Source organism: Salvelinus fontinalis, chromosome 13 (genome assembly GCF_029448725.1).
Source record: "Salvelinus fontinalis isolate EN_2023a chromosome 13, ASM2944872v1, whole genome shotgun sequence".
Taxonomy (NCBI): Eukaryota; Metazoa; Chordata; class Actinopteri; order Salmoniformes; family Salmonidae; genus Salvelinus; species Salvelinus fontinalis.
In genome coordinates, this window is record NC_074677.1 from 51,049,740 (window position 1) to 51,077,206 (window position 27,467).

The following is a 27,467-nucleotide window of genomic DNA, read 5'->3' on the forward strand; positions in this document are numbered from 1 at the left end:
GGAAACCCTGTGCTAAATGACAAAAATGTATGTGGAGAAGGGGTAAATGTACTGTTCACATACAGTATATGTGGTTTATTATGCAAACCAGAAATACAACCAACATTATATGGAATAAGATTAAACAAGTGGAAATAATTAGGTGTAGGCCTACTAGATAAAATTACTGAGTAATTATAATTAACTATGATCCAGGCCGTGATTAGGAGTACCATAGGGCTGCCACAATTGGCCCAGCGTTCTCCGGGTTTGGCCGGGGTAGGCCGTCATCGTAAATAAGAATTTGTTCTTTAACTGACTTGCCTAGTTAAATAAAGGTTAAATAAAAAATACAAAATAATAGCTGATAATTCATCAATATAAAATAATAATAATCATCCTCATTAATATCAGCAAAAATGTCACCTGCTGCAGAAACCAACTTCAGAGGTCTAACAGGTATCTCCAAAAGTTATAAAAGCTGTAACATTGCGGCTTCCGTACTACGGAATCCCAGCCATAACATCAACTAGCTAGATAGCTAACCTACCGGTAGCTATTTTTTCAGTCATTGTTGTCAAATGAATTGGACACATAAGGGGCATATCTTAAGCGCGAGTCACATCCTATCCGGACGAAACCGGATAAAAAACCTATTCGCGACATACTATCAACAGTAAGCTTGCTATGAAATTAAAATGAACCGATTGTCAGCAGGCAGGCTAGCTATCTCTGACAAGATAGCTAGCTAGGTGGAGAAGTTAGCGAGCATTTACATAGCGTTGGCGTTGTGGTATTACTGAAGTTAGTTGTAATTGTTTCTTACTGCTTTGCTACAAATGACTAGCTAGTTTCAGTTTGTCAAAATATATTGTTGCAAAAGGTAGCTAGCAAGCAAGAGATAGGCTACTATGTAGCCAGCTTAACGCTGTCTGGTCAGATCGGGGCTACATTGTAACCAGGTCAGCGATAGAGCGATCAGCAGCAGTCTGTCTGTCGTAATAGGAAACAACAACATCCTCTTTATTGGCACAGTTCGTTAGCTAGCTACAGATTGACGACAACTGGTTGATTATTACAGTGATAGTTATATTTGGTAGATGGTGATAGTATTTGCCCTTCAGTACAAGTAAAGCCTTGCTTTGTGATTTCTGACTTAGACGATCATCATTGTCGTGTAGTGGAAATCAATGTGTGCCTGAAGATTAGGCGGAACAGCAGGATGTCTAGGGGATTTAGTCCAGCAATGATATTGTTTAGAAAACACAACAACACAACCATGATCACAATACATACAAAAGCCCCCAAATGAAATCGTATAAGGCTCAACTTTTCTTTTTCTCTGACTATACATCACATCTGGTGCGTCTTAGGTTATAGAACACACATACGAATATTGCTCAATCGGTTTATTTAATTTGAAGAGTAGCCAAATAAATATTTGATATGTCTGGGGACGGCTCGGATAGTAGTAGTAGCAGCGATGACTCCGATACAGGGATCCGGAGAAAAGCCTGCACTGTCAAACATGAGATTACCAATGGTAAGTAACCATCAACGTAACTAGCGCTTTGCCTGATTAATCAGACTGTGCTACACAATGGAATTGGTATACAGTCTGAAACATAGGAATACAAAATAGTGGAATGTCCCTTACAAGCCAGAATGTTTAGTGCAATTACATTTGAACTTACTCTACTGCTTGTCTGTAAGGTTGGTCCTTCAGCTGCTCTACATTTTAGACAAAGTATCAATCAAGTTTATCAAGTTTATTTTATATAGCCCTTCCTACATCAGCTAATATCTCGAAGTGCTGTACAGAAACCCAGCCTAAAACCCCAAACAGCAAGCAATGCAGGTGTAGAAGCACGGTGGCTGGGGAAAACTCCCTAGAAAGGCCAAAACCTAGGAAGAAACCTAGAGAGGAACCAGGCTATGAGGGGTGGCCAGTCCTCTTCTGGCTGTTTCCCGGGTGGAGATTATATCCACAGGAAAGTATTGTTTATGCAACTTTTTAGACTAGAGCACCAGTACTGTAGTTTAAATTTCTATCACCTGGCACATGCACAAAACCACAAACACCCGTGAGACTTTGGTTAGGATGCATGCACGCACTTCTGTCTTGTGCACGTGTTTGCTTATGACCGAAGGCACATCTTGATCACCACACAGACCTGGGTTGCGAAGTCAGTTTAATAATACTTTCCTGGGGATATTTTGTCTTACATTTCTAGCAGTTGATAGTCCAACAGTAGAGTAAGTTCAAAGGTCATTTTATTAAACATTCTAGCTTTGTAAAGAACATGTCCACGATTTTGCACTCCTGTTTGACTGTATACCAATTCAGTTGTGTAGGACAGTCTGATTAATCATGCAATCTAGCTCTGCACTGTTTCATAATTGATTATTTGAATCTGCCAAAGGATTTCAAGATGTGGTACACTTTGGGTAAATATTGCCTTCTGTAATTTAGCTATTGTGCTAGGGCTCTATGTAAGCTGTTTGGAGTTAAAAGTGATTGTTTGGAGTTTCTGTAATTCTGTGTGGATCAATATCTGTTTCCTGACACAATTGCATCCTGACCTTGACCGACACTGCAATAGCAGAAGTAGTAGTGTATGTTCAAGCTGTGTTCAGTTGTCTTCAGGTGCAGATTGATGTGCTATATTTTGGTGAGTGGTGGTGTCTCAGGGAACCATGACACCTGGGAACACAGCCATGGATGAATAGAAGCAGACCGTCAATCATGTTTGTTGTGTTGTCACAAAATATTGAGTTTACTGTGCTCTGCTATGTTTCCTGTGTGTGTGTGTGTGTGTGTGTGTGTGTGTATATGTTTGAACATCTTGGCCATGTTCTGTTATAATCTCCACCCGGCACAGCCAGAAGAGGACTGGCCACCCCTCATAGCCTGTTTCCTCTCTAGGTTTCTTCCTAGGTTTTGGCCTTTCTAGGGAGTTTTTCCCAGCCACCGTGCTTCTACACCTGCATTGCTTGCTGTTTGGTGTTTTAGGCTGGGTTTCTGTACACCACTTTGAGATATTAGCTGATGTACGAAGGGCTATATAAAATAAACTTGATTGATTGTGTATGTATGTATGTGTGTGTGCCTGCCTGCGCGAGCGTGTGTTGTGTGCGTGCAAACACTAATACTGTACTCTCCCCCCGCCAGCGAACCTCACAGGCCATTCTGAGAGAGTGGGCATGGAGAACTTTGAGCTTCTCAAAGTCTTGGGCACAGGAGGTGAGGCTCACTGCTCCGATCTTGGGTCGATTGCTTATAAACTGACTATACCAAACATTAGAAATGCCTTCCTAATATTGAGTTGCACTCCAAGCCCCCCGAAAGCGTTCCACAAGGGATGCTGGCCCATGTTGACTCTAATGCTTCCCACAGTTGTGTCAAGTTGGCTAGATGTCCTTTGGGTGGTGGACCATTCTTGATGCACACAGGAAACTGTTGAGTGTGAAAAACCCAGCTGTGTTGTAGTTCTTGACACAAACCGGTGTGCCTGCACCTACAACCATACCCCATTCAAAGGCACTTAAATCTTTTGTCTTGCCCATTCACCGTCTGAATGGCTCACATACACAATCCATGTCTCAAAGCTTAAACATCCTTCTTTAACCTGTCTCCTCCCCTTCCTCTACACTGATTGAAGTGGATTTAACAAGTGACATCAATAAGGGATCATAGCTTTAACCTGGATTCACCTGGTCAGTCTGTCATGGGAAGAGCAGGTGTTCATAATGTTTTTTTTATACTCAGTGTATATATTTATACTTTTTAAATTGAACCTTTATTTAATTAGGCAAGTCAGTTAAGCTCAAATTCTTATTTACAATGACGGCCTACCCCGGCCAAACCCAGACGACGCTGGGCAAATTGTGCACCGTCCTCTGGGACCCCCAATCACGGCCAGATGTGATACAGCCTGGATTTGAACCAGGGACTGTAGTGACGCCTCTTTTACTGAGATGCAGTGCCTTAGACCACTTTACCAATCGGGATAGCGCCATAGTATTACTGGAGACCTGGATAACTCAATTTTGCTGTCTATTTTTTTGTGGAACATTTAGAATGAAAAGTTAAGGTTGTAAATGTGGTGGGTGGTAGGGGCTCCAATCAAATGTGATAAATGTTTCCAACCTTTCCTCTGTCTAGCCTATGGGAAAGTGTTTCTGGTCAGAAAGAACAGTGGTCACGATGAAGGGAAGCTGTATGCCATGAAGGTGAGTCTCTGTATTGTCTTTGACATTGGTCCAAAGACAACCCAAAGCGTTGACATTGTCTGATGTGGGTAGAATTCATGGACGGGTTGACCTACCTGTTGATGATAACGTCTCAGGTGCTGAAGAAAGCAGCCATTGTTCAGAAGGCGAAGACAGCGGAGCACACGCGTACAGAGAGACAGGTGCTGGAGCACATCCGCCAGTCCCCGTTCCTGGTCACACTGCACTACGCCTTCCAGACCCAGACCAAGCTCCATCTCATCCTGGGTGAGCGCTGGATCAAACAAACCCATACGTGGAACTCTCTGACTATGACCTTGGAAGTGCTGGAAGTGTGTCTCTGTGTGTGTATACTGTGTTTCTGCCTGTGTGTGTGTTTTTTTTGTTTTGCTTGTCTATTCAAGTGTTATCTGTATCTGTCTGTGTATAGACTATGTGAGCGGAGGGGAGATGTTCACACACTTGTACCAGCGGGATCACTTCTCTGAGGAAGAGGTGCGTATCTACATCGGGGAGATTATCCTGGCTCTGGAGCACCTCCACAAGGTATGTTATCGAGCCTTTCTGTTTTTTACGTAACCTTGCTGATATTCCATTCCTTAATTGTATCTGTGGTCCTCTTACATGATCAAATTTAGGCTGGATACTTTGCTCTTATCTGTTCATGTTATGTTATCCTGTGTATGTAACTTCTTGCTCGGTATGATGTGTACAGCTAGGCATCGTGTACCGGGACATAAAGTTGGAGAACATCCTATTGGACAGCGAGGGACATTTGGTGCTGACAGATTTTGGGCTCAGCAAAGAGTTCCTGGAGGAGGAGGTACGACAAAAAGGAAGACCTTTTTCATTGATGCCTCTATTTGTGTGAATGCAATCTGTGCATGTATGCAGCCAACCATCCATCCATGCATATATTGTTGTTACTACAGACTGAAACGTGCGTTTTATTTCCCCCCACTACAGAAGGAAAGGACGTATTCTTTCTGTGGCACCATAGAGTACATGGCTCCAGAGATCATCAGGGGGAAGTCTGGTCATGGAAAGGTAAGAGTTAACCCATCACTCGGAGCATGGCTATGAGCTACGGCGGTTCATTAGACATCAATTACTGTAGAACACAAATGTATTTTTTTTTCATTCTTCCTTTTGACCCTTTTCTCCTGCCCACCCCAGTCGGTAGATTGGTGGAGTTTGGGTATCCTGATGTTTGAATTGCTGACGGGGGCGTCCCCATTCACACTGGAGGGGGAGAGGAACTCCCAGAGTGAGGTGTCCAAGTGAGTGCTGTGTGTCATCCACCCCTCCTCTCACACACACACCATGGTTCCATCCAACTCTTTCATCATTGCCCGTGGCCCCTGGCTACTTATCAAAATAATGACATCTATTGCAACGGTGGCTTCTTTCTCCCTCTCTTTATCTCGCTGTCTGAATACAATAACAAATAAATTGGTTGTGCTGCGTCCTATGTGTAACATAAAGCCTGCAGCCTAATTAGACATTCTGGTAAGCTGTTTCTTTTCAATCATGTTCTGTATGGCCATAATGGTTGTCTTGTAATGAGGGCTGTGTTCACACAGTGCCTTCAGCAAGTATTCATACGCCTTATTCCACATTTTGTAGTGTTACAGCCTGAATTCAAAATGGATTTCTCTCCCATCTACACACACTACCCCATAATGACCAAGTCAAAGCATGTTTAGACAATTTTGCACATTTTATTGAAAATGAAATTCAGAAATATCTAATTTACATACAGTACCAGTCAAAAGTTGACACACTTACTCATTGAAGGGTTTTTCTTTCTTTTACTATTTTCTACATTGTAGAATATTAGTGAAGACATCAAAACTATGAAATAACACATATGGAATCATGTAGTAACCAAATGTATTTTATATTTCAGATTCTTCTAAGTAGACCCTTTGCCTTGATGACAGCTTTGAACACTCTTGGCATTCTCTCAACCAGCTTCATGCGGTAGTCACCTAGAATGCATTTCAATTAACAGTTGTGCCTTGTTAAAAGTTAATTTGTGGAATTTCTTTCCTCAATGCGTTTGAGCCAATCATTTGTTGTGACACGGTAAGGGTGGTATACAGAAGATAGACGTATTTGGTAGAAGACCAAGTTCATATTAAGACAAGAACAGCTCAAATAAGCACAGAGAAACGACAGTCCATCATTACTTTAAGACATGAAGGTCAGTCAATCAAGAACATTTCAAGAACTTTGAATGTTTCTTCAAGTGCAGTCGCAAAACCAATCAAGCGCTATGATGACTGCCACAGGAAAGGAAGACCCAGAGTTACCTCTGCTGCAGAGGATACGTTCATTAGAGTTACCAGCCTCAGAAATTGCAGCCCAATTAAATGCTTCAGAGTTCAAGTAACAGACACATCTCAACATCAACTGTTCAGAGGAGACTGCGTGAATCAGTCCTTCATGGTTGAATTGCTTCAAAGAAACCACTACTAATGTACACCAATAAGAAGAAGAGACTTGGGCCAAGAAACACGAGCAATGGACATTAGACCGTGGAAATCTGTCCTTTGGTCTAATGAGTCCAAATTAGAGATTTTTAGTTCCAACCACCGTGTCTTTGTGAGACGTAGACTAAGTGAGCGGATGATCTCTGCATGTGTGGTTCCCACCGTGAAGCATAAAGGAGGAGGTGTGAGGGTGCTTTGCTGGTAACACTGTCTGTAATTTTTTAATTCAAGGCACACTTAACCAGCATGTCCACCACAGCATTCTACTGTGATTCTCCTTCCCATCTGGTTTGTACTTAGTCCCACTATAATTTGTTTTTCAATAGGACAATGACCCAACACGCATCTAGGCTGTGTAAGGGCTATTTGACCAAGAACGAGAGTGATGGAGTACTGCATCAGATGACCTGGCCTCCACAATCTCCCGACCTCAACCCAATTGTGATAGATTGTGAGGAGTTGGACCGCATAGTGAAGGAAAAGCAGCCAACGAGTGCTCAGCATATGTGGGAACTCCTTCAAGACTGTTGGAAAGCATTCCAGATGAAGCTGGTTGAGAAAATGCCAAGAGAGTGCAAAGCTGTCATCAAGGCAAAGGGTGGCTACTTTGAAGAATCTCAAATATATTTTGATTTGTTTAACACTTTTTTGGTTACTACATGATTCCATATGTGTTCATAGTTTTTATGTCTTCACTATTATTCTACAATGTAGAACATAGTAAAAATAAACACCCTTGAGTGAGTAGGTATGTCCAAACTTTAGACTGGTACTGTAATATTTTGTAGAAGCACCATTGGCGACAATTACAGCTTTAAGGACGTCTTGGGTTTGTCTGTATCAGCTTTGCACATCTGGATTTGGGGATTGTCTTCCATTCTTCCTTGCAGATTTTCTCAAGCGCTGTTGTTAGATTGGGAGCGGCAGTAAACTGCAATCTTCAAGCCTTTCCTCAGATTTTCAATGTGATTCAAGTAGGGTTGCACATTTTGGAGAATATTCAGAGGTGGAGACTTTCCTTGGAAATTAATGGGAATATATGGGAATTTACAGAAATACACTGCTCATTTGTGGCCTGCTGGAGGTCATTTTGCAGGGCTCTGGCAGTGCACCTCCTTGCACAAAGGCGGAGGTAGCGGTCCTGCTGCTGGGTTGTTGCCCTCCTACGGCCCCCTCCACGTCTCCTGATGTACTGGCCTGTCTCCTGGTAGCGCCTCCATGCTCTGGACACTACGCTTACAGACACAGCCAACCTTTTTGCCACAGCTCGCATTGATGTGCCACCCTGGATGAACTGCACTACCTGAGCCACTTGTGTGGGTTGTAGACTCCGTCTCATGCTACCACTAGAGTGAGAGCACCGCCAGCATTCAAAAGTGACCAAAACATCAGCCAGGAAGCATAGGAACTGAGAAGTGGTCTGTGGTCACCACCTGCAGAAGCACTCCTTTTTTGGGGGTGTCTTGCTAATTGCCTATAATTTCCACCTTTTGTCTATTTCATTTGCACAACGGCATGTGAAATGTATTGTCAATCAGTGTTGCTTCCTAAGTGGACAGTTTGATTTCACAGAAGTGTGATTGACTTGGAGTTACATTGTGTTGTTTAAGTGTTCCCTTTATTTTTTTGAGCAGTGTATATGCAAATTAATGTTTTTTGCATTGAATATATTTACCATATCATATGGAGCCAAACATAAACCTTTTACCTTATAAGTAGACATAATTGCAAATTATTAAATCCTTCCAATAGAAATAAAGAAAACAATTTAGTTATGAATTGAACTTTAATTAAATTAGTTGACTCTTCACATGGGAGCTTTTCACTGAACAACAAAAGGGAATATTGAATGATCCCAATGATCCATCGCATCTCCCAAAAACGTTTTCAACATACACTATTGTTCAAAAGTTTGGGGTCACTTAGAAATGTCCTTTTGTTATTTAAAGAAAAGCAAAAAATGTTTGCCTATTTTTAAAATGACATAAAATTGATCAGAAATACAATGTAGACATTGTTAATGTTGTAAATGACTTGTAGCTGGAAACGGCAGATTTTTAATGGAATATCTACATAGGCGTACAGAGGCCCATTATCAGCAACCATCACTCCTGTGTTCCAATGGCACATTGTGTTAGCTAATCCAAGTTTATCATTTTAAAAGGCTAATTGATCATTGGAGAACCCTTTTGCAATTATGTTAGCATAGCTGAAAACTGTTGTCCTGATTTAAAGAAGCAATAAAACTGGCCTTCTTTAGACTAGTTGAGTATCTGCAGCATCAGCATTTTTGGGTTTGATTACATGCTCAGAATGGCCAGAAACAAAGACCTTTCTTCTGAAACTCGTCAGTCTATTCTTGTTCTCAGAAATGAAGGATATTCCATGCGAGAAATTGCCAAGAAACTGAAGATCTCGTACAATGTTGTGTACTACTCCCTTCACAGAACAGCGCAAACTGGCTAAAACCAGAATAGAAAGAGGAGTGGGAGGCCCCGGTGCACAACTGAGCAAGAGGACAAGTACATTAGAGTGTCTAGTTTGAGAAACAGACGCCTCACAAGTCCTCAACTGGCAGCTTTATTAAATAGTACCCGCAAAACACCAGTCTCAACGTCATCAGTGAAGAGGCGACTCCGGGATGCTGGCTTTCTAGGCAGAGTTCCTCTGTCCAGTGTCTGTTCTTTTGCCCATCTTAATCTTTTCTTTTTATTGGCCAGCCTGAGATATGGCTTTTTCTTTGCAACTCTGCCTAGAAGGCCAGCATCCCGGAGACTCCTCTTCACTGTTGACGTTGAAACTGGTGTTTTGCGGGTACAATTTAATGAAGCTGCCAGTTGACCAACCCACTTAAGTGACCCCCCAGTAAGCCAGTGACTCAGCCCCGTAAAAAGGTTAGAGGCAGAGAATCCCAGTGGAGAGAGGGGAACCGGCCAGGCAGAGACAACAAGGGTGGTTCATTGCTCCAGTGCCTTTCCGTTCACCTTCACACCCCCGGGCCAGACTACACTCAATCATAGGACCTACTGAAGAGATGAGTCTTCAATAAAGACTTAAAGGTCGAGACTGAATCGGCGTCTCTCAAATGGATAGGTAGGCCATTCCATAAAAATGGAGCTCAATAGAAGAAAGCCCTGCCTCCAGGTGTTTTCTTAGAAATTCTAGGGACAATAAGGAGGCCTGCGTCTTGTGACCATAGCGTATGTGTAGGTATGTACGGCAGGACCAAATTGGGAAGATGGATATGAGCAAGCCCATGTAATGCTTTGTAAGTCAAGGTTTTACTGCTAACATCAGCCCTAGCCTTAACAGGAAGCCAGTGTAGAGAGGCTAGCACTGGAGTAATATGATCATTTTGGGGGGTTTTAGTCAAGATTCTAGCAGCCATGTTTAGCACTAGCTGAAGTTTATTTAGTGCTTTATCCGGGTAGCCGGAAAATAGAGCATTGCAGTAGTCTAATCTAGAAGTGACAAGAGCATGGATTCATTTTTAGACAAAGTTTCTGATTTTTGCAAAGTTATGTACAGTTGAAGTCGGAAGTTTACATACACTTAGGTTGGAGTCATTAAAACTCGTTTTTCAACCACTCCACAAATTTCTTGTTAACAAACGAATGTTTTGTCAAGTCGGTTAGGGCATCTACTTTGTGCACGACACAAGTAATTTTCCCAACAATTGTTTACAGACAGATTATTTAACTTATATATCACAATTAAGTAATTTTTTTAAATTAAATAAAGTCACTTGCCTTCTAATGAGTAAAAAAAAAAAACTAAATCCAAACTTGGACGAGCTCAGACGTCCACACGCAACATCGATGGAAAGGGAATTTCATGTTTTAAAAGTTATCCTAGATCAGGATTCATTGTTGAATGTAAGATGCCATAGAGTGCACTGCATGTGATATCATAAATGTTTTGTTTGTATATACAGTATGCACTTAGTACCTTTTTTTTTTTGTATCACAATTCCAGTGGGTCAGAAGTTTACATACACTAAGTTGACTGTGCCTTTAAACAGCTTGGAAAATTCCAGAAAATTATGTCATGGCTTTATAAGCTTCTGATAGGCTAATTGACATAATTTGAGTCAATTGTAGGTGTACCTGTGGATGTATTTCAAGGCCTACCTTCAAACTCAGTGCCTCTTTGCTTGACATCATGGGAAAATCAAAAGAAATCAGCAGAAAAATAATTGTAGACCTCCACAAGTTTGGTTCATCCTTGGGAGCAATTTCTAAACGCCTGAAGGTGCCACGTTTATCTGTACAAACAATAGTACGGCCTAGGACGCCTGTAAACAGTAGCTATAAAAAGTGATTGCGTAGGCTGCATAGATTTCATGACTAGAAGCTCAAAAGATGAAAACGCAGTGTTTTTTTTTAAATTATTGAAAAAAAAAAATGACATTTGGTTTCGTAAATGTTAGCAACCCCTTTGCCTTTGCGGGATGCGTGGGGGATATGGTCGCTAGTGTAACCAGGAGGAGAGGCCTCATTTAACACAGCAAATTCATCAGGCTTAAGCCATGTTTCAGTCAGGCCAATCACATCAAGATTATGATCATTGATAAATTCATTGACTATAACTGCCTTGGAAGTGAGGGATCTAATATTTAAGTTGCCCTATTTTGAGATGTGAGATCACAATCTCTTTCAATAATGACTGGATTGGAGGAGGTCTTTATTCCAGTGAGATTGTTAAGGCGAACACCGCCATGTTTAGTTTTGCCTAACCTAGATTGAGGCACAGACAAGGTCTCAATGGGGATTGCTGAGCTGACTACACTGACTGTGCTAGTGGTAGACTCCACTAAGCTGGCAGGCTGGCTAACAGTCTGCTGTCTGGCCTGCACCTGATCTCATTGTGGAGCTAGAGGAGTTGGATCCCTGTCTATGTTCGTAGATAAGATGAGAGCACCCCTCCAGCTAGGATGGAGTCCGTCACTCCTTAGCAGGTCAGGCTTGGTCCTGTTTGCGGGTGAGTCCCAGAAAGAGGGCCAATTATCTACAAATTCTATCTTTTGGGAGGGGCATAAAACAGTTTTCAACCAGCGATTGAGTTGTGAGATTGTGTTGTAGAGCTCATCACTCCCCCTAACTGGGAGGGGGCCAGAGACAATTACTCAATGCTGACACATCTTTCTAGCTGATTTACACGCTGAAGCTATGTTGCGCTTGGTGACCTCTGACTGTTTTATCCTAACATCGTTGGTCCTGACGTGGATAACAATATCCCTGTACTCTCTACACTTACCAGTTTTAGCCTTAGCCAGCACCATCTTCAGATTAGCCTTAACTTCGGTAGCCCTGCCCCCTGGTAAACAGTGTATGATCGCTGGATGATTATTTTGAAGTCTAATACTGCTGGTAATGGAGTCGGCCTCTGACTCCGACTCGTTGCTTAATGGGGAGAACTGATTGAAAGTTTATTTCGGCTGAATGAGCGACACCGGTTGAGCATTCCTACAGGTCATTTGTACTTTGAAGCAGGCTCTCATCAAGGACTTGCCTGTATTTGACTTCTTTCATTGTTCCTTCTCTCCTTAACAGTCTTGCTTCACGGTAGGGATGGTGTTAGATGGGTGATGAGCTGTGCCTAGTTTTCTCCAGACATGGCGCTTTGCATTCTGTCCAAAGAGTAACATTTTTGTCTCATTAGACCGCAGAATCTTATGCCTTATGATCTGTCTTTCACTTGCCTTTTTGCAAACTCCAGGCGTGCCGTCAGGCTTTTTTCTCAGGAGTGGCTTCCGTCTGGCAACTCTCCCTTAACGCCCAGTTTTGTGAAGTGCTGTAGAGACTGTTGTCCTGGTAAGTTCTCCAATCTCAACCAAGGGACTCTGTAGTTCTGTCAGAATTGTCATTGGGTTCTTGGTCACCTCCCTGACCGACGTCCTTCTTGCCCTGATGCTCAGTTTGGTCGGACGGTCAGCTGTAGGCAGAGTCTGGGTAGTTCCGTATGTTCTCCAAGGAGATCACTGTGCTCTTGGAAATGTTCAACACTCTAGAAATGGTTTTAAACCCTTCGCCAGATATGCCTCGTCACAATTGGGGATCTACGGACAGTTCCTTGGACTTCATGATATAGTTTCTGCTCTGATATACACTGTCAACTGTGGGACTTTATATAGACAGGTGTGTTTCTTTCTAAATCATGTCCAAACAGTTGAGTTGGCCACAGGTGGACTCCAATCAAGTTGTAGTGACATCTTAAAGATGTTCAAAGGAAATGAGATGTACCTGAGATCAATTTGGAGTCTCAGAGCAAAGGGATAATTATTTTTTTAATGTTTCTGCATTTCATTTTCACTTTGTCATTGTGCGTTATTGTGTGTAGATGGTTATTGAATCCATTTTGAATCAGGCTGTAACAACAAAATATGGAGTAAGTTAAGGGCTATGAATACTTTCTGAAGGCACTGAAGGCAAAGTGATTGCTCTTCCCTGTTTCTCTTCTTCGGCCCGCCCCCTCCTGCCCTCCTCTCAGGCGTATCTTACGCTGCGAGCCGCCATTCCCCTCTATGATCGGAGTCGTGGCTCAGGACCTGCTGAGGAAGCTATTGGTTAAAGACCCCCACAAGAGACTAGGCTCGGGGCCACGAGGGGCCGAGGACATCAAGAGTCATGCCTTCTTCAAGGTGCTCCTCTTCTCTCCTGCCGCTCTCTGTCTCTAGGCCCATCTCCCTCTCTCTCTCCCAACATGCTCACACACACACACACACACACACACACACACACACACACTCTGCTCACCATTCTCCTCCAATTGCTCTATATTCATAGGGTCTCAGTTGGTCAGACCTTGCTGAGAAGAAGGTAGTCAGCCCATTCAAACCAGAGATCAGGAGCGAGCTGGATACAGGGAACTTTGCTGAGGAGTTCACTGGCATGAATCCTGTCTATTCTCCAGCCAGCACCCCACCAAGCACTGACCGCCTGTTCCAGGTACGTTAAATACACATTGTGTGCTTCCACTGTCACAGAAAAACACCCTACATACACAAGACTCTTGTCTTCCATTTCAGGGCTACTCCTTCGTTGCTCCCTCCATTCTGTTCAACAAGAACGTGGTGATGGGTGACTTCATGGAGGGCCAGATGGGAGCAGACCGGCCAGGCTCAGCCACTGTCCGTCGCAGTGCTATGTTAGCGGTATGGAACTAGCCCTCTCATGGCCTCAGGATAGACAAGAGGTTCAGTGAATGTATCGGTGTTAATGTTGGCACTTTTATTTTTTATTTAGTCTTAGTCATTTTGTATAAAATTTTGATTGTCTTAGTCACATTTTTGTCATTTGAATAATTATTTTGTCTAGTTATTGTCAAAATGATAAACAGTGGGCCATTTTAGTCAACTAAATCCCTTCATTTTAGTCTCTTATTCATTTTTTTTTGTGCCTCATTAACCTATAGTAAACACAAATCACTGACTTCCATGTGCACAAACATACATAGCCTTGTCCTACCAACATATTCTTCTGCACAACATCCTATCGTATGATTCTCTACCCAACAGCCAAGTTGGCAGAAGAACACATTACTCTGCAGCAGATAAAAATCCCACCCCTTGACATACTGTAGCTATACTGTAATGTAAGTTCTGTCATCAGTAGTGGTCTGACAGATTGCTTCAACCTATCTAGCTAGGATTGTCAATCTGTTATCTGAGTTATCAGATGTCTCTTGAAGTTGGTAGTATTTTATTCCCTGTCGACTTGTGGGTGCGAACGCTGTGGAAACGTTGCATTCGGTCTTGTTTGAATTGACAAGATGGCTCCAAACATCGCCCCTTTTTCTACCGGGAGCTTGTACCACCGGGAGAGTAGCCACGGCGTGTGCCTTATTTGCAGCAATGATTTGTGTTGCCAGATTGGATAACGGTTGCCGGGCAGAGAGGTGAATCATGAATGACCTGAGCATGGTATTTATTTCCCACCAATAACCGAATTGCAACATTGCATTGAGAAAGCCTTTACAATTCTGCTAATGTCATGTTTTTGATTGAACAAAACAAATAACACTAAAAAGCTCTCAATCTCTTTAAAAATGTTTTTTCCAGTTCACTTACTAGTCATATTTTAGTCACAGAGATAATTTCATCTCGTTTTCATCAACCGAAATGGGGAAAAAAACATTTTGTTTTTTTCTGGGTCTATTCAGTCAGTTAGTGTCGTCAATTGCCACTGGAAAATAGGCGTTTGACAAATCACTATCTCTGGAATGTATCCAGAGAGGGTCTTATGTACAACACTGTTTGACATGAGCTCAACCTGTGCTTCATTAGTAAAAAAAAATCTATGTGCAACATTTTCACACTTAGCAAGGTTAGGATTTGGACATTTCCTGCAGTGGAGCACATTTTGACACATTTCACAGTTTCCTGTGTAGTTTGTACTTGACTTCCCTCTCTCTTGTCCTCTGCAGGACTCAACGTTCTTCCAGCTGTATGAGCTGTGCCTGCAGGGGGCGCCCCTGGGCGAGGGCAGCTTCTCTGTGTGCAGGAAGTGTCGACACCACCAGAGCGGCCATGAGTACGCCGTCAAGATCATCAGCCGCAGGTGAGCCGGGCGTGGCGCTGGCTGAGAGACTGTCACGCACTAATGCAATGTGTCATTGTTACACCAGCATGATGAATTACACACTTCACGCTGCTGTGTTTTAATATATTCTATTCCAATGCATTACCATACCTGTTTGGTGCACTGAGGTGGTTTGTGTTGTTGACCTTTAGTGCATGAATGCCTTTGAACTCTGTCGGTCTGTCTTTCTGGCTGTCTGTCTCTCTGTCTCCTGTGTCACTCTCTGTCTCGTTAGAATGGAAGTAAACACTCAAAGGGAGATCGCTGCCCTCAGGCAGTGTGAGGCTCACCCCAACATTGTCAAACTGCACGAGGTCTACACTGATCAGGTACACAATGATGGTAGAAATGCCATCAGCAGACACACACTCAAGCACTGACAAAACTGTCAGGTGTTCTTTCTCTTCTCATTGGCTGTGTTTACTTACAAGGTGGCAGGACTCGAATCACAATAATGTTTGACATTTGGGGAATATATTGGGAACCTTAAGCAATCATGCAGCAATAAACAATTTTCTCATCACAGACATAACCTTAATCTTCTCTCTCTCTCTTTACCCATCTCCCTCTCAATCACCCCTGTCTCTTCCTCCCTCTCTCAGTTCCATACATACCTGGTGATGGAGCTGCTGCGTGGGGGGGAGCTGCTGGAGAGGATCAAGAGGAAGAAATTGTTTGGGGAGGCAGAGGCCAGTCAGCTTCTCAGGAGCCTGGTGTCAGCTGTCGGCTTCATGCACGAGGCTGGAGTGGTGCATAGAGACCTCAAACCAGAGGTGGGCCAACAGACTGACTCACAGAGAGGGAGTCTGAATATATTCTAGAATCTATAGAAATATATGGCCAGGAAGAAGTCACACATTGAAATAGCTGCAATATTACACCGACCACATTTTGCAGGCAGTGAGTGTAATGAGATCAAGGTGTTTAGCAATGCTGTAAAAACCACTAAGCATGGCCTATTTTATTTTGTTGGTTCAGGGTGAAATAAATTGACATTTGTTGCTCCATTACATCAGCCAATGAATGTAACCTTCTGTTGACGGCGTTGTTCCTGCACTACCCACTCACTGCTCTCGCTCTCTCTCCGCCTGGCAGAATGTGCTGTTTGCAGACGAGGGGGAGGACTCGGTGCTCAAGGTGATAGATTTTGGTTTTGCCCGGCTGTGCCCTGCGGGCAGCGCACCCCTGCAGACTCCCTGCTTTACACTGCAGTACGCGGCTCCTGAGCTCTTCCACAGCACCGGTTACGACCAGGCCTGCGACCTCTGGAGCCTTGGGGTCATCCTGGTACTTACACTACTAACTGACTCTGTAATGTGTCATTAGTAAAACGAATTATCGTTATGTTATTGATGATGTTTGTGTTTTTCTCTGGCAGTACACCATGCTGTCAGGACAGGTGCCCTTTCAGAGTGAGCAGCAGCAGCGGGCGGGGATGACCTCATCTTATGCTGCCGACATCATGCATAAGATTAAAGAGGGTGACTTCTCATTGGCTGGAGAGGCTTGGAAGGGTGTATCAGACGAGGCTAAAGAGCTTGTGAAAGGTGTGTTGTGCATCCCTCCTTATTCACTCATTGACATTGAGGCAATTCAAAAAAAATTCCATCTGTTCACTACATACAGAAAAGTGTTCAGACCCCTTGACTTTTTCATCATTTTATGTTACATCCTTATTCTAAAATGGATTTAAAAAAAAATAATTTAATAAAATCCTCAGCAATCTACACACAATGACAAAGCGAAATTAGGGTTTCAGAGATTTTTACAGAAGTATTCAGACCTTTTGCTATGAGACTCAAAATTGAGCTCAGGTGTGTCCTGTTTCCATAAATCATCCTTGAGATGTTTCTACAACTTGATTGGAGTCCAGCTGTGGTAAATTCAATTGATAGGACTTGATTGGACATGATTTGCAAAGGCACACACCTGTCTATATAAGGTCCCACAGTTGACAGTGCATGTCAGAGCAAAAATGAGGAGTCGTCCGTAGAGCTCTTAGACAGGATTGTGACGAGGCACAGATCTGGGTAAGGTTACCAAAAAAATTCTGCAGCATTGAAGGTACCCAAGAACAGTGGCCTCCATCATTCTTAAATGGAAGAAGTTAGGAGCCACCAAGACTCTTCCTAGAGCTGGCCGCCTGGCCAAATTGCGCAATTGGGGGAGAAGGGCCTGGTCAGTGAGGTGAACAAGAACCTGATGGTCACTGACAGAGAGATGGGAGAACCTTCCAGATGGACAACCATCTCTGCAGCACTCCACCAATCAGGCCTTTATGGTAGAGTGGCCAGACGGAAGCCACTCCTCAGGCACCATAAGAACTCTGACCATGAGAAACAAGATTCTCTGGTCTGATGAAACCACGATTCAACACTTTGGTCTGAATGCCAAGCGTCACATCTGGAGGAAACCTGGCATCATCCCTACGGTGAAGCGTGGTGGTGGCAGCATCATGCTCTGGGGGTGTTTTTCAGCGGCAGGGACTGGGAGACTAGTCAGGATCGAAGCAAAGACGAATGGAGCAAAGTACAGAGATCCTTGATAAAAACCTGCTCAGGACCTCAGACTGGGGTGAAGGTTCACCTTCCAACGGGACAACGCAGGAGTGGCTTCGGGACAAGTCTCTGAATGTCCTTGAGTGCCCCAGCCAGAGCCAGGACTTGAACCCGATTGAACATCTTTGGAGAGACCTGTAAATAGCTGTGCAGTGACGCTCCCCATCCAACCTGACAGAGCTTGAGAGGATCTGCAGAGAAGAATGGGAGAAACTCCCCAAATATACAGGTGTGCCAAGCTTGTAGTGTCATACCCAAGAAGACTTGAGCCTGTAATTGCTGCCAAAGGTGCTTCAACAAAGTACTGAGTAAAGGGTCTGAAATACTAATGTAAATGTGATATTTCTGTTTTCAATTTAGAATAAATTAGCAAAAATTTCTACTTGTTTTTGCTTTGTCATTAGGGGGTATTGTGTGTAGATTTATTTATTACATTTTAGAATAAGGTTGTAACCTAACAATGTGGAAAAAGTCAAGGAGTCTAAATACTTTCTGAAGGCACATATATATATAGTGGTAGCATGTCTGTCATGCTACCACTAGAGTGAGAGCACCGCCAGCATTCAAAAGTGACCAAAACATCAGCCAGGAAGCATAGGAACTGAGAAGTGGTCTGTGGTCACCACCTGCAGAACCATTCCTTTTTTGGGGGTGTCTTACTAATTGCCTATAATTTCCACCTTTTGTCTATTCCATTTGCACAACAGCATGTGAAATGTATTGTCAATCAGTGTTTCTTCCTAAGTGGACAGTTTGATTTCACAGAAGTGTGATTGACTTGGAGTTACATTGTGTTGTTTAAGTGTTCCCTTTATTTTTTTGAGCAGTGTATATATATATATATATATATATATATATACATACATACATACAGTTGTATGAAAAAGTTTGGGCACCCCAGACAATTTCCATGATTTCCATTTATAAATAATTGGGTGTTTGGATCAGCAATTTCATTTTGATCTATCAAATAACTGATGGACACAGTAATATTTCAATAGTGAAATGAGGTTTATTGGATTAACAGAATGTGCAATATGCATCAAAACAAAATTAGACAGGTGCATACATTTGGGTACCCCAATAGAAAAATCACATCAATATTTAGTAGAGCCTCTTTTTGCTAAAATAACAGCCTCTAGACGCTTCCCATAGCCTCTAATGAGTGTCTGGATTTTGGATGAAGGTATTTTGGACCATTCCTCCTTACAAAACATCTCCAGTTCAGTTAGGTTTGATGGTTGCCGAGCATGGACAGCTCGCTTCAAATCATCTCACAGATTCTCAATGATATTCAGGTCTGGGGACTGGGATGGCCATTCCAGAACATTGTACTTGTTCCTCTGCATAAATGCCCGGGTAGATTTTGAGCAGTGTTTTGGGTCGTTGTCTTGTTGAAATATCCAGCGCCGGCGTATCTTCAACTTTGTGACTGATTCTTCAACATTATTCCCAGGAATCTGCTGATATTGAGTGGAATCCATGCGACCCTCAACTTTAACAAGATTCCCAGTACCGGCACTGGCCACACAGCCCTACAGCATGATGGAACCCCCACCAAATTTTACTGTGGGTAGCAAGTGTTTTTCTTGGAACGCTGTGTTCTTTTGCCGCCATGCATAACGTCCCTTGTTATGACCAAATAACTCAATCTTTGTTTCATCAGTCCACAGCACCTTATTCCAAAATGAAGCTGGCTTATCCAAATGTGCGTTTGCATACCTCAAGCGACTCTGTTTGTGGCGTGTGTGCAGAAAAGGCTTCTTCCGCATCACTCTCCCATACAGCTTCTCCTTGTGCAAAGTGCGCTGAATTGTTGAACGATGCACAGTGACACCATCTGCAGCAAGATGATGTTGTAGGTCTTTGGAGGTGGTCTGTGGGCTGTTTTTGACCGTTTTCACCATCCTTCGCCTTTGCCTCGCTGATATTTTACTTGGCCTGCCACTTCTGGCCTTAACAAGAACTGTGCCTGTGGTCTTCCATTTCCTCACTATGTTCCTCACAGTGGCAGACACTGACAGCTTAAATCTCTGCGATAGCTTTTTGTAGCCTTCCTCTAAACCATAATGTTGAACAATCTTTGTTTTCAGGTTTTTTGAGAGTTGTTTTGAGGCCCCCATGTTGCCACTCTTCAGAGGAGAGTCAAAGAGAACAACGACTTGCAATTGGCCACCTTAACCTTTTCTCATGATTGGATGCACTTGTCTATGAAGTTCAAGGCTTAATGAGCTCACCAAACCAATTGTGTGTTCCAATTAATCAGTGCTAAGTAGTTACAGGTATTCAAATCAACAGAATGACAAGGGTGCCCACATTTTTGCATAGCCTATTTTTCACATCTGATTTAATTTCATACAACTTAATATTGCTACACTAAAAATCTTTTTCTGGACAATACCCCAGTACTCAGCTTTTATTAGAAAATGAATGGCATGCCACTGTGATCATTTTCTGTGACGACAGAGTAAATTATTATGCAGCCTCAGAGGGGTGCCCAAACTTTTTCATACGACTGTATATTTAAAAATAATGAAATCCCTTTATCCGTCACTCCCTTACCGTCTTGTTTTCTCTGCCCCTCCCTACCCCTCCTTACCCCTCCCTGTCCCACCTCTCATTTTTGCTCTCCTTCCCTAAATCTTCTAAACCAACCCCCCTCCCTGTTTGTGTTCAGGGCTGCTGACTGTGGATCCAGAGCGGCGTCTCAAGCTGTCTGCTCTGAGAGAGAACAGCTGGCTGCAGGGCGGGGCCATCGTATCCTCCACCCCCCTCTGCACCCCAGATGTGCTCGAGTCCAGTGGCCCCATCGTCCGCTCCTATGTCAACGCCACCTACAAGGTAATGGAACTCTTAATCTCTTTTTTTGAAACTAAAATCCAGTGCGGAAAAAGTAGTTTGCATTCCTTGTGTTCCTTTTAACTTTTTGATTTAATTGTTCCTACTCTCCCTAACCAAATCAAAGTCAATTTGGCATTTGCAGAGTACTGTGTAGTGTACAATGAAGTGTTTACTCGCAAGCTCTTCTCTCAAACAGTGCAACATTTATAAAAAAGTATTCAATAAAAAAATCTAGTGAAAAAAATATGAGTATTTATACAACGGGTGGGTCTAATCCTGGATGCTGATTGGTTAAAACCGTGTCCCAGCTGTTCCATAAGTTACCACCGGCTAAGGCTATGATGTTGGAATGCCTATCTACTGTTCAATCTCCCTGTGCAATCAATCCACTGTCTCATCAGCCCAGCCAGGCAATTTATCAACTAGATCTCCACTGTAAAAAATAATCTAGACATTATCTTCCATTTCTTTTAGACTAGCAATTGATTTTCAACAGCAGAGACGTGTATAAACCTTGCCATCTGTCTCTGACTTTTGCAGCAATGTTTCAATATTGAAATTCGATCTCCAGCTGTCCCACACAGTAATGAATGTGTAGGGACCAGACAGACAGGCAGCTTCTCTCAGCCAGTCGAAATCATGAATTGGTATATTGTTTTTATAGATACAGTACCAGTCAAAAGTTTGGACACACCTACTCACTCAAGGGTTTTTCTTTATTTTTACTATTTTCTTCATTGTAGAATAATAGTGAAGACATCAAAACTGTGAAATAACACATATGGAATCATGTAGTAACCAAAAAAGTGTTTAACAAATCAAAATATATTTTATATTGGCGATTCTTCAAAGTGGCCACCCTTTGCCTTGATGACAGTGGTACCCATGCTGGTTAAGTGTGCCTTGAATTCTAAATAAATCACAGACAGTGTCACCAGCAAAGCGCCATAACACCTCCTCCTCCATGCTTCACGGTGGGAACTATACATGCAGAGATCCTCCGCTCAGCTATTCTGTGTCTCACAAAGACATGGAGGTTGGAACCAAAAATCGCATATTTGGACTCATCAGACCAAAGGACAGATTTCCACCGGTCTAATGTCCATTGCTCATGTTTCTTGACCCAAGCCTCTTCTTTCTTATTGGTGTTCTTCAGTAGTGTTTTTTTTGCAGCAATTCGACCATGAAGTCCTGATTCACGCAGTCTCCTCTGTACAGTTGATGTTGAGATGTGTCTGTTACTTGAACTCTGTGAAGCATTTATTTGGGATGCAATTTCTGAGGCTGGTAACTCTAATGAACGTATCCTCTGCAGCAGAGGAAACTCTGGGTCTACCTTTTCTGTGGCGGACATCATGAGAACCAGTTTCATTATAGCACTTGATGGTTTTTGCGACTGCACTTGAAAAAACGTTCAAAGATCTTGAACTTTTCCAGATTGACTGACTTTCATGTCTTAAAGTAATGATGGACTGTTTCTCTTTGCTTATTTGAGCTGTTCTTGCCATAATATGGACTTGGTCTTTTACCAAATAGAGCTATCTTCTATATACCCACCCCACCCCACCCCTACCATGTCATAACACAACTGATTGGCTCAAACACATTAAGAAGGAAAGAAATTCCACAAATTGACTTTTAACAAGGCACACCTGTTAATTGAAATGCATTCCAAGTGACTACCTCATGAAGCTGGTTGAGAGAATGCCAAGAGTGTGCAAAGCTGTCATCAAGGCAAAGGGTGGCTACTTTGAAGAATCTCAAATATAAAATAGATTTTGATTTGTTTAACACTTTTTTGGTTACTCCATGATTCCAAATGTGATATTTCATAGTTCCTTAAATGAGTAGATGTCCAAACTTCTGACTTGTACTGTATATGCAGAGAAATGTCAATAGAAAAACAGGTCAAATGAAATGCAGCTATTTTGCTGTCTTTCCAACAGTTTGAATCATTGTGTTAGCTGTGTAGTTGGCTAGCTCCACTAAACAGTGTCCTTGCAAAAGAGCCATTTTTTTTCTATGCCAGGCGAAATCGCGCATCATTAGCTCATTGGTATGGATGTATCCAAGTAAATGTCACTATTAAGCAGCTTAAAGAAGCGCAAATGCAGAAAATGTTCGATTAATCTGGCTGCAATGTTTGACGTGACTGTGTTTGCCCCAGTTGGGAACATTTAGAATGAACGACCATAGATGTGGAGTAGAAACTTCAGGACTTGGCAACCTAACCGATAGAATGAGCGACCAGCCAACTTGGGTATCAACCCTAGATTTGCGTTGGAACTATAACTCATGGAAGGATGAAATAGTATGAATAAATTCATCAAAATAACATTTTTAATGACAAGTATGTCAATCATTATTTGAATGTGTTGGTAACCCATGTAAAAGTGATCATTCCCTCGAAGCTGGTTTTTGGAGGATATATTGACTTAGTCTCAGGCCTAACAACACAATATGACTATAATATATTAATATAATAAATGGTATGTGCAATGTAACGACAATAGAGAAATACACTTAGTGGCCAGTTTATTAGGTACACCCATCTAGTACTGGGTCTGAGCCCCCTTTGCCTCCAGAACATCCGGAATTCTTCAGGGGAATTGAAACATTGCTCAATTGGTATCAAGGGACCAAACATTCCCCCCACCGTTACACCACCGCCACCAGCCTGTACTGTTGACACTAGGCATGATGGAGCCATGGACTTATGCTGCTTACGTAAAAATCCTGACTCTGCCATCAGCATGACGCAACAAGAACCCGGATTCGTCAGACCAGGCAATGTGTTTTTTCACTCAATTGTAAAGTTTATGATTGCGTGCCCACTGGAGATGCTTTTTTTTCCCTCGTCTACTGCAATAGCCCATCCATGACAAGGACTGACGAGTTGTGCGCTCTAAGATGCCGTTTGGCACACCACTGTTGTACTGGGCCGTTATTTGCCTGTTTGTGGCCCACCTGTTAGCTTCTTGCCATTCTCTTTTCACCTCTCATCAACGAGCTGTTTTCGCCCACAGAACTGCCGCTGACTCAATGTTTTTTGTTAGTCTCTCGATTAACCCTAGACACTGTCGTGCGTGAAAATCCCAGGTGGCCGGCCGTTTCTGATATACTAGAACTGGCGCACATGGCATCGATGATCATACCACGCTCAGTCGCTTAGGTCAGTCTTTTTGCCCATTCCAACGTTCAATCGATCAGTAACTGAATGCCTTGATGCCTGTCTGCCTGATTTTTATATAGCATGCCACGGCCACGTGACTCACTGTCTGTAGGAGCGAAGCGTTTTCGTGAACAATGGGGTGTACCTAATAGACTGTCCACTGAGTATATAATGGAGGTGTATGTGCAATGTAATAGAATAAGTAGGCTATATTATTGTATGTACATCCTCTCCATTAGGCCTTCAACAAGGGGAAGAGGGAGGGCTTCTTTCTGAAGAGTGTCGACAACGCCCCCCTTGCAAAGCGACGCAAGCTCAAGATGACAAGTACAGGTGTGGAGACTCGACGGAGCTCCTCTTCCTCCTCCTCATCATCTTCCTCAGCTGCCTCTGCCGCTACAACAAACCTTAAAACACAGCCACCACACCAAACTCTGCCCCCGAAGCTAGAAAAGAGCTAGCAGCCGAGGAGGGGAGCAAGAGGAGTGGGAGGAATGGAGTTAGGAGAATAAAGCACATTAATTCAGCTATGACAGATTGGAATACTGGCTCTGAAAGACCAGAGATGATTCGATTTGTTATATCCCCTCTAAGTCCAAAGTCATATAGAATCTCCAAATTCTAAGATCTTATTTATGAACAAACTAAGAGACTAGTCCAATACTTAAGATGAAACGAAAGGGTTCACGTCCCTGTTTCCTTTGAAAGAATATGCTGAATGGCATTTTGCATTATCGTAATGATGCAAGGACTTTGTATGTATTTATACCAGCTGCAGTACACTGCAGTAGCTTGTCCCGTCTCATATCTTTTCTCGAGAAATGAACTAACGTGTCATTTCTTGAATGGAACAAAGCTTTAGACTATTGTTTTGTAAATTCCGGTCAGAGGCTTTACATCAGTATGGTAAGTTATGGAAGACATTTTCGTTGGCTTTAAGATCATACTTACGAAGTTTTCAGTCACTTTTTTAGCAGGGTGACGATGCGCACGCAGTTGGAGATAATGCTGACGTTTTGCATGTTGTCAGTACCTGAGGTGAGGAGCCCTGTCGTAGAACGAGTGAGAGAGTCCTGAAGGGGGAAATGCAGAGCCATGGATGAGCACAAGCCATATATACACAGGGAGGTCATGGCCTCTACAACAGAGCACTTATGGATCGATACACAGTGCTCATCGCGTGGCAAAACGGAGAGGCAGTGGTTGGGAGTCTGTTGGAAGTCTCGCTGTTTTTAATGATGTGGTTGAGGTTAAGAATGTTGGACAGCTCTTCAAATTAACTTTGACCTTGCGGGATGGTCCCAGTCCATGGGACGCTGTCTTTGTAACCCAATGGTTCTAGTCACATACTGCCAATTTACAGGACCCTTAGAATCATTTCCTTTGGCTTGAGATATCAGGCTTCTATCGACGTTGGTGTCTGTCTGCATAGTTAACTGGTTCGCTGAAGTTCACCTGAGAATCAAATAACGGCATCCATTGTTCTGTATGCATAAGTGTGCTTCATTAACAACCATCATGATTCTGACAGGGAAGACCGGGAGATGGAACACTTGGTGATAGACATTCTGATTTGATACCATAGTCCCATACACAGTGCCCTAAGGCTTATGATGTACATTTCTGAGCAGGGCAACTTTTCATTATATTGTGCGAAGGGCCAAATGAAAAAAATGAATAATTTTTTACTGTGAGTAAATATTGTCACCCTGATTTAGAGGTTAGTGTTTTTGTAGACGTTTAGGTGTTTGATCATTGAATGTCAGTTACACTGATCATTTACTAATCACTTTTTTTACCGGAATATATTGACTGTTGATTTGATTTGTACCTGAATATCACACAAATGTAGTCATTTTAATCAGCGATACTTATTTCAGATTTAAACAGTGCTTATTTTAGTATTTATTACATGTCATGTGTTTTTATAATGCTGTGGTAATGGTTGTCATGTGCGTGTGTGTGTGTGTAAGTGCGGCGTGACTGGTTCTGGGGATTGGATGTTCTCTTCCTTATTAGTCTTCAGGTAAAGTATTATTGCAAGTTACTGTAGTAAATAATTGTTTTGATCACATCTTTTATTAGTTACTCCTAAACATTATTTTGGCGGGAGCTTTTGTCACAATGCTATTGTTTGGCTGTTGATGTCGTGTGTTGTCTTTTTTTTAATGTTATGCATTTGACTCTTTTTAATGAGCTACTACCCATTTCATGTTTTGCCGTCCTATTTTGCCCAACATTTTCAATTCTTTCTTCAAAGTATATCATGACGTTGAGATTCCCTATGTCACGATAGCTTGTGATGCTTGGTTTGGGTCAAGAACACTTCAGTCTGGAGCAAAATAAATGACTTTTCTCTATCTGCTCGTAGTCTGTGTTCCTAGTCTCAGACATCAATTTAGCATTTAGTATGATGACCATTTTATGTTTTTTAAATTCAACGGTCTTCTTGGTATTCATTTTGAGGATCCAGGAAATATGTGTGACATACATTATCAATTGTAATATTGAGAGTTGACAGATGGACTGTAGTATTATTACGCTGCCAGCAGGGGACAGTAGGCTGCTTACCAGTACCAGGCCAACAGGCACAATGAGCCATTGAAAACCAATGGCTATAATGTGACTCATTGTGCCATTAATCAAAACGATCCTTGAGTGGATCATTTGCATAGGAAATTGTGATATATTGAGCATGACACAGATGGAACGCTAAATCAAAACCATTCCATCAATTACAATCTGCAGCCTTGGAAGTGCCCCAAGAGGCCTGAGCCTGCCTTCGGTGGAGAACACACACACTGGAATGGATGAAATGTATACGTGAGCAGATACACCAGCCCTTTCACACAGATACACACAAACTCTTGGCAGACCCGAAAGCCCTGCGAACAGACCCCACATACAGACTTCGTCTCGCATTCCTCCACCAAGCTTTTAAATAAGGAACAGTAGAGAAGGCAGCTCTACCCGTGTCAGTCAATGCAGTGAGGTTGATTTCATGGCAGATGTACCGTCAAAATGTAACTTGCTTTCTGACAACTCCTGTTAAAACTAAAGATGACCTCTGCGCACCATAGGACTCGATGAGGTAACATTCCATCACCAGCATGTACTATATGGAGCCCAAGTAGTTCCTGTCGTAGGGGGTAGAAAGGGCCAAACCAGAAATCATGTGACTAGAGGCGAAGAGGGTGTCCGCATGCAAGGTCACTGGTGGTGAGTGCTCATTTGTAACTCCAAGCACTAGTCACATTGACTGATGTGTTGCTGGCGCAGAAGGGAAACAAGGAATGTGTGTGTGTCTCCATACAGCAAGTGCGGGGTGGCAGTGTCAGTGTCCTTCTGCTTTGGGAGATGGCTTGCTGAATACTGCATTAGCCAGCTGCCACGAGGAGGTAAGAGTGATCCTCTGTGTCTCTCCCTCTACCCCTTTACCGCTCTCCGCCTCTCACTCAATGACATTTACGCAATACACTATTATTGCAACAGTCAAAATCGGAGTAGATCTGAGACATCGGACTCAGAGACTGCAGTTTACACAGGCTGCCCAATTCAATTTGTTTTCTTTTTCACTAATTGGTATTTTGACCAATCAGATCAGCTCGGA

General features: G+C 42.7%; 1 protein-coding gene across 1 annotated transcript; it reads left to right on the forward strand.

Annotated features, from left to right (window-relative positions):
• Positions 1–480: 480 nt before the first annotated feature.
• LOC129868926 (ribosomal protein S6 kinase alpha-4-like) lies at positions 481–26,217 on the forward strand. Its single transcript, XM_055943270.1, has 18 exons — positions 481–1,522; positions 3,152–3,223; positions 4,145–4,212; positions 4,329–4,479; positions 4,643–4,758; positions 4,928–5,035; positions 5,179–5,259; positions 5,389–5,492; positions 13,197–13,347; positions 13,493–13,654; positions 13,735–13,860; positions 15,132–15,265; positions 15,522–15,615; positions 15,889–16,059; positions 16,382–16,573; positions 16,665–16,833; positions 20,522–20,685; positions 24,097–26,217. The coding sequence occupies exons 1-18, from the start codon at positions 1,426–1,428 to the stop codon at positions 24,316–24,318; spliced, it is 2,382 nt and encodes a 793-aa protein (XP_055799245.1). The 5' UTR covers positions 481–1,425; the 3' UTR covers positions 24,319–26,217.
• The last annotated feature ends 1,250 nt before the right edge of the window (positions 26,218–27,467 follow it).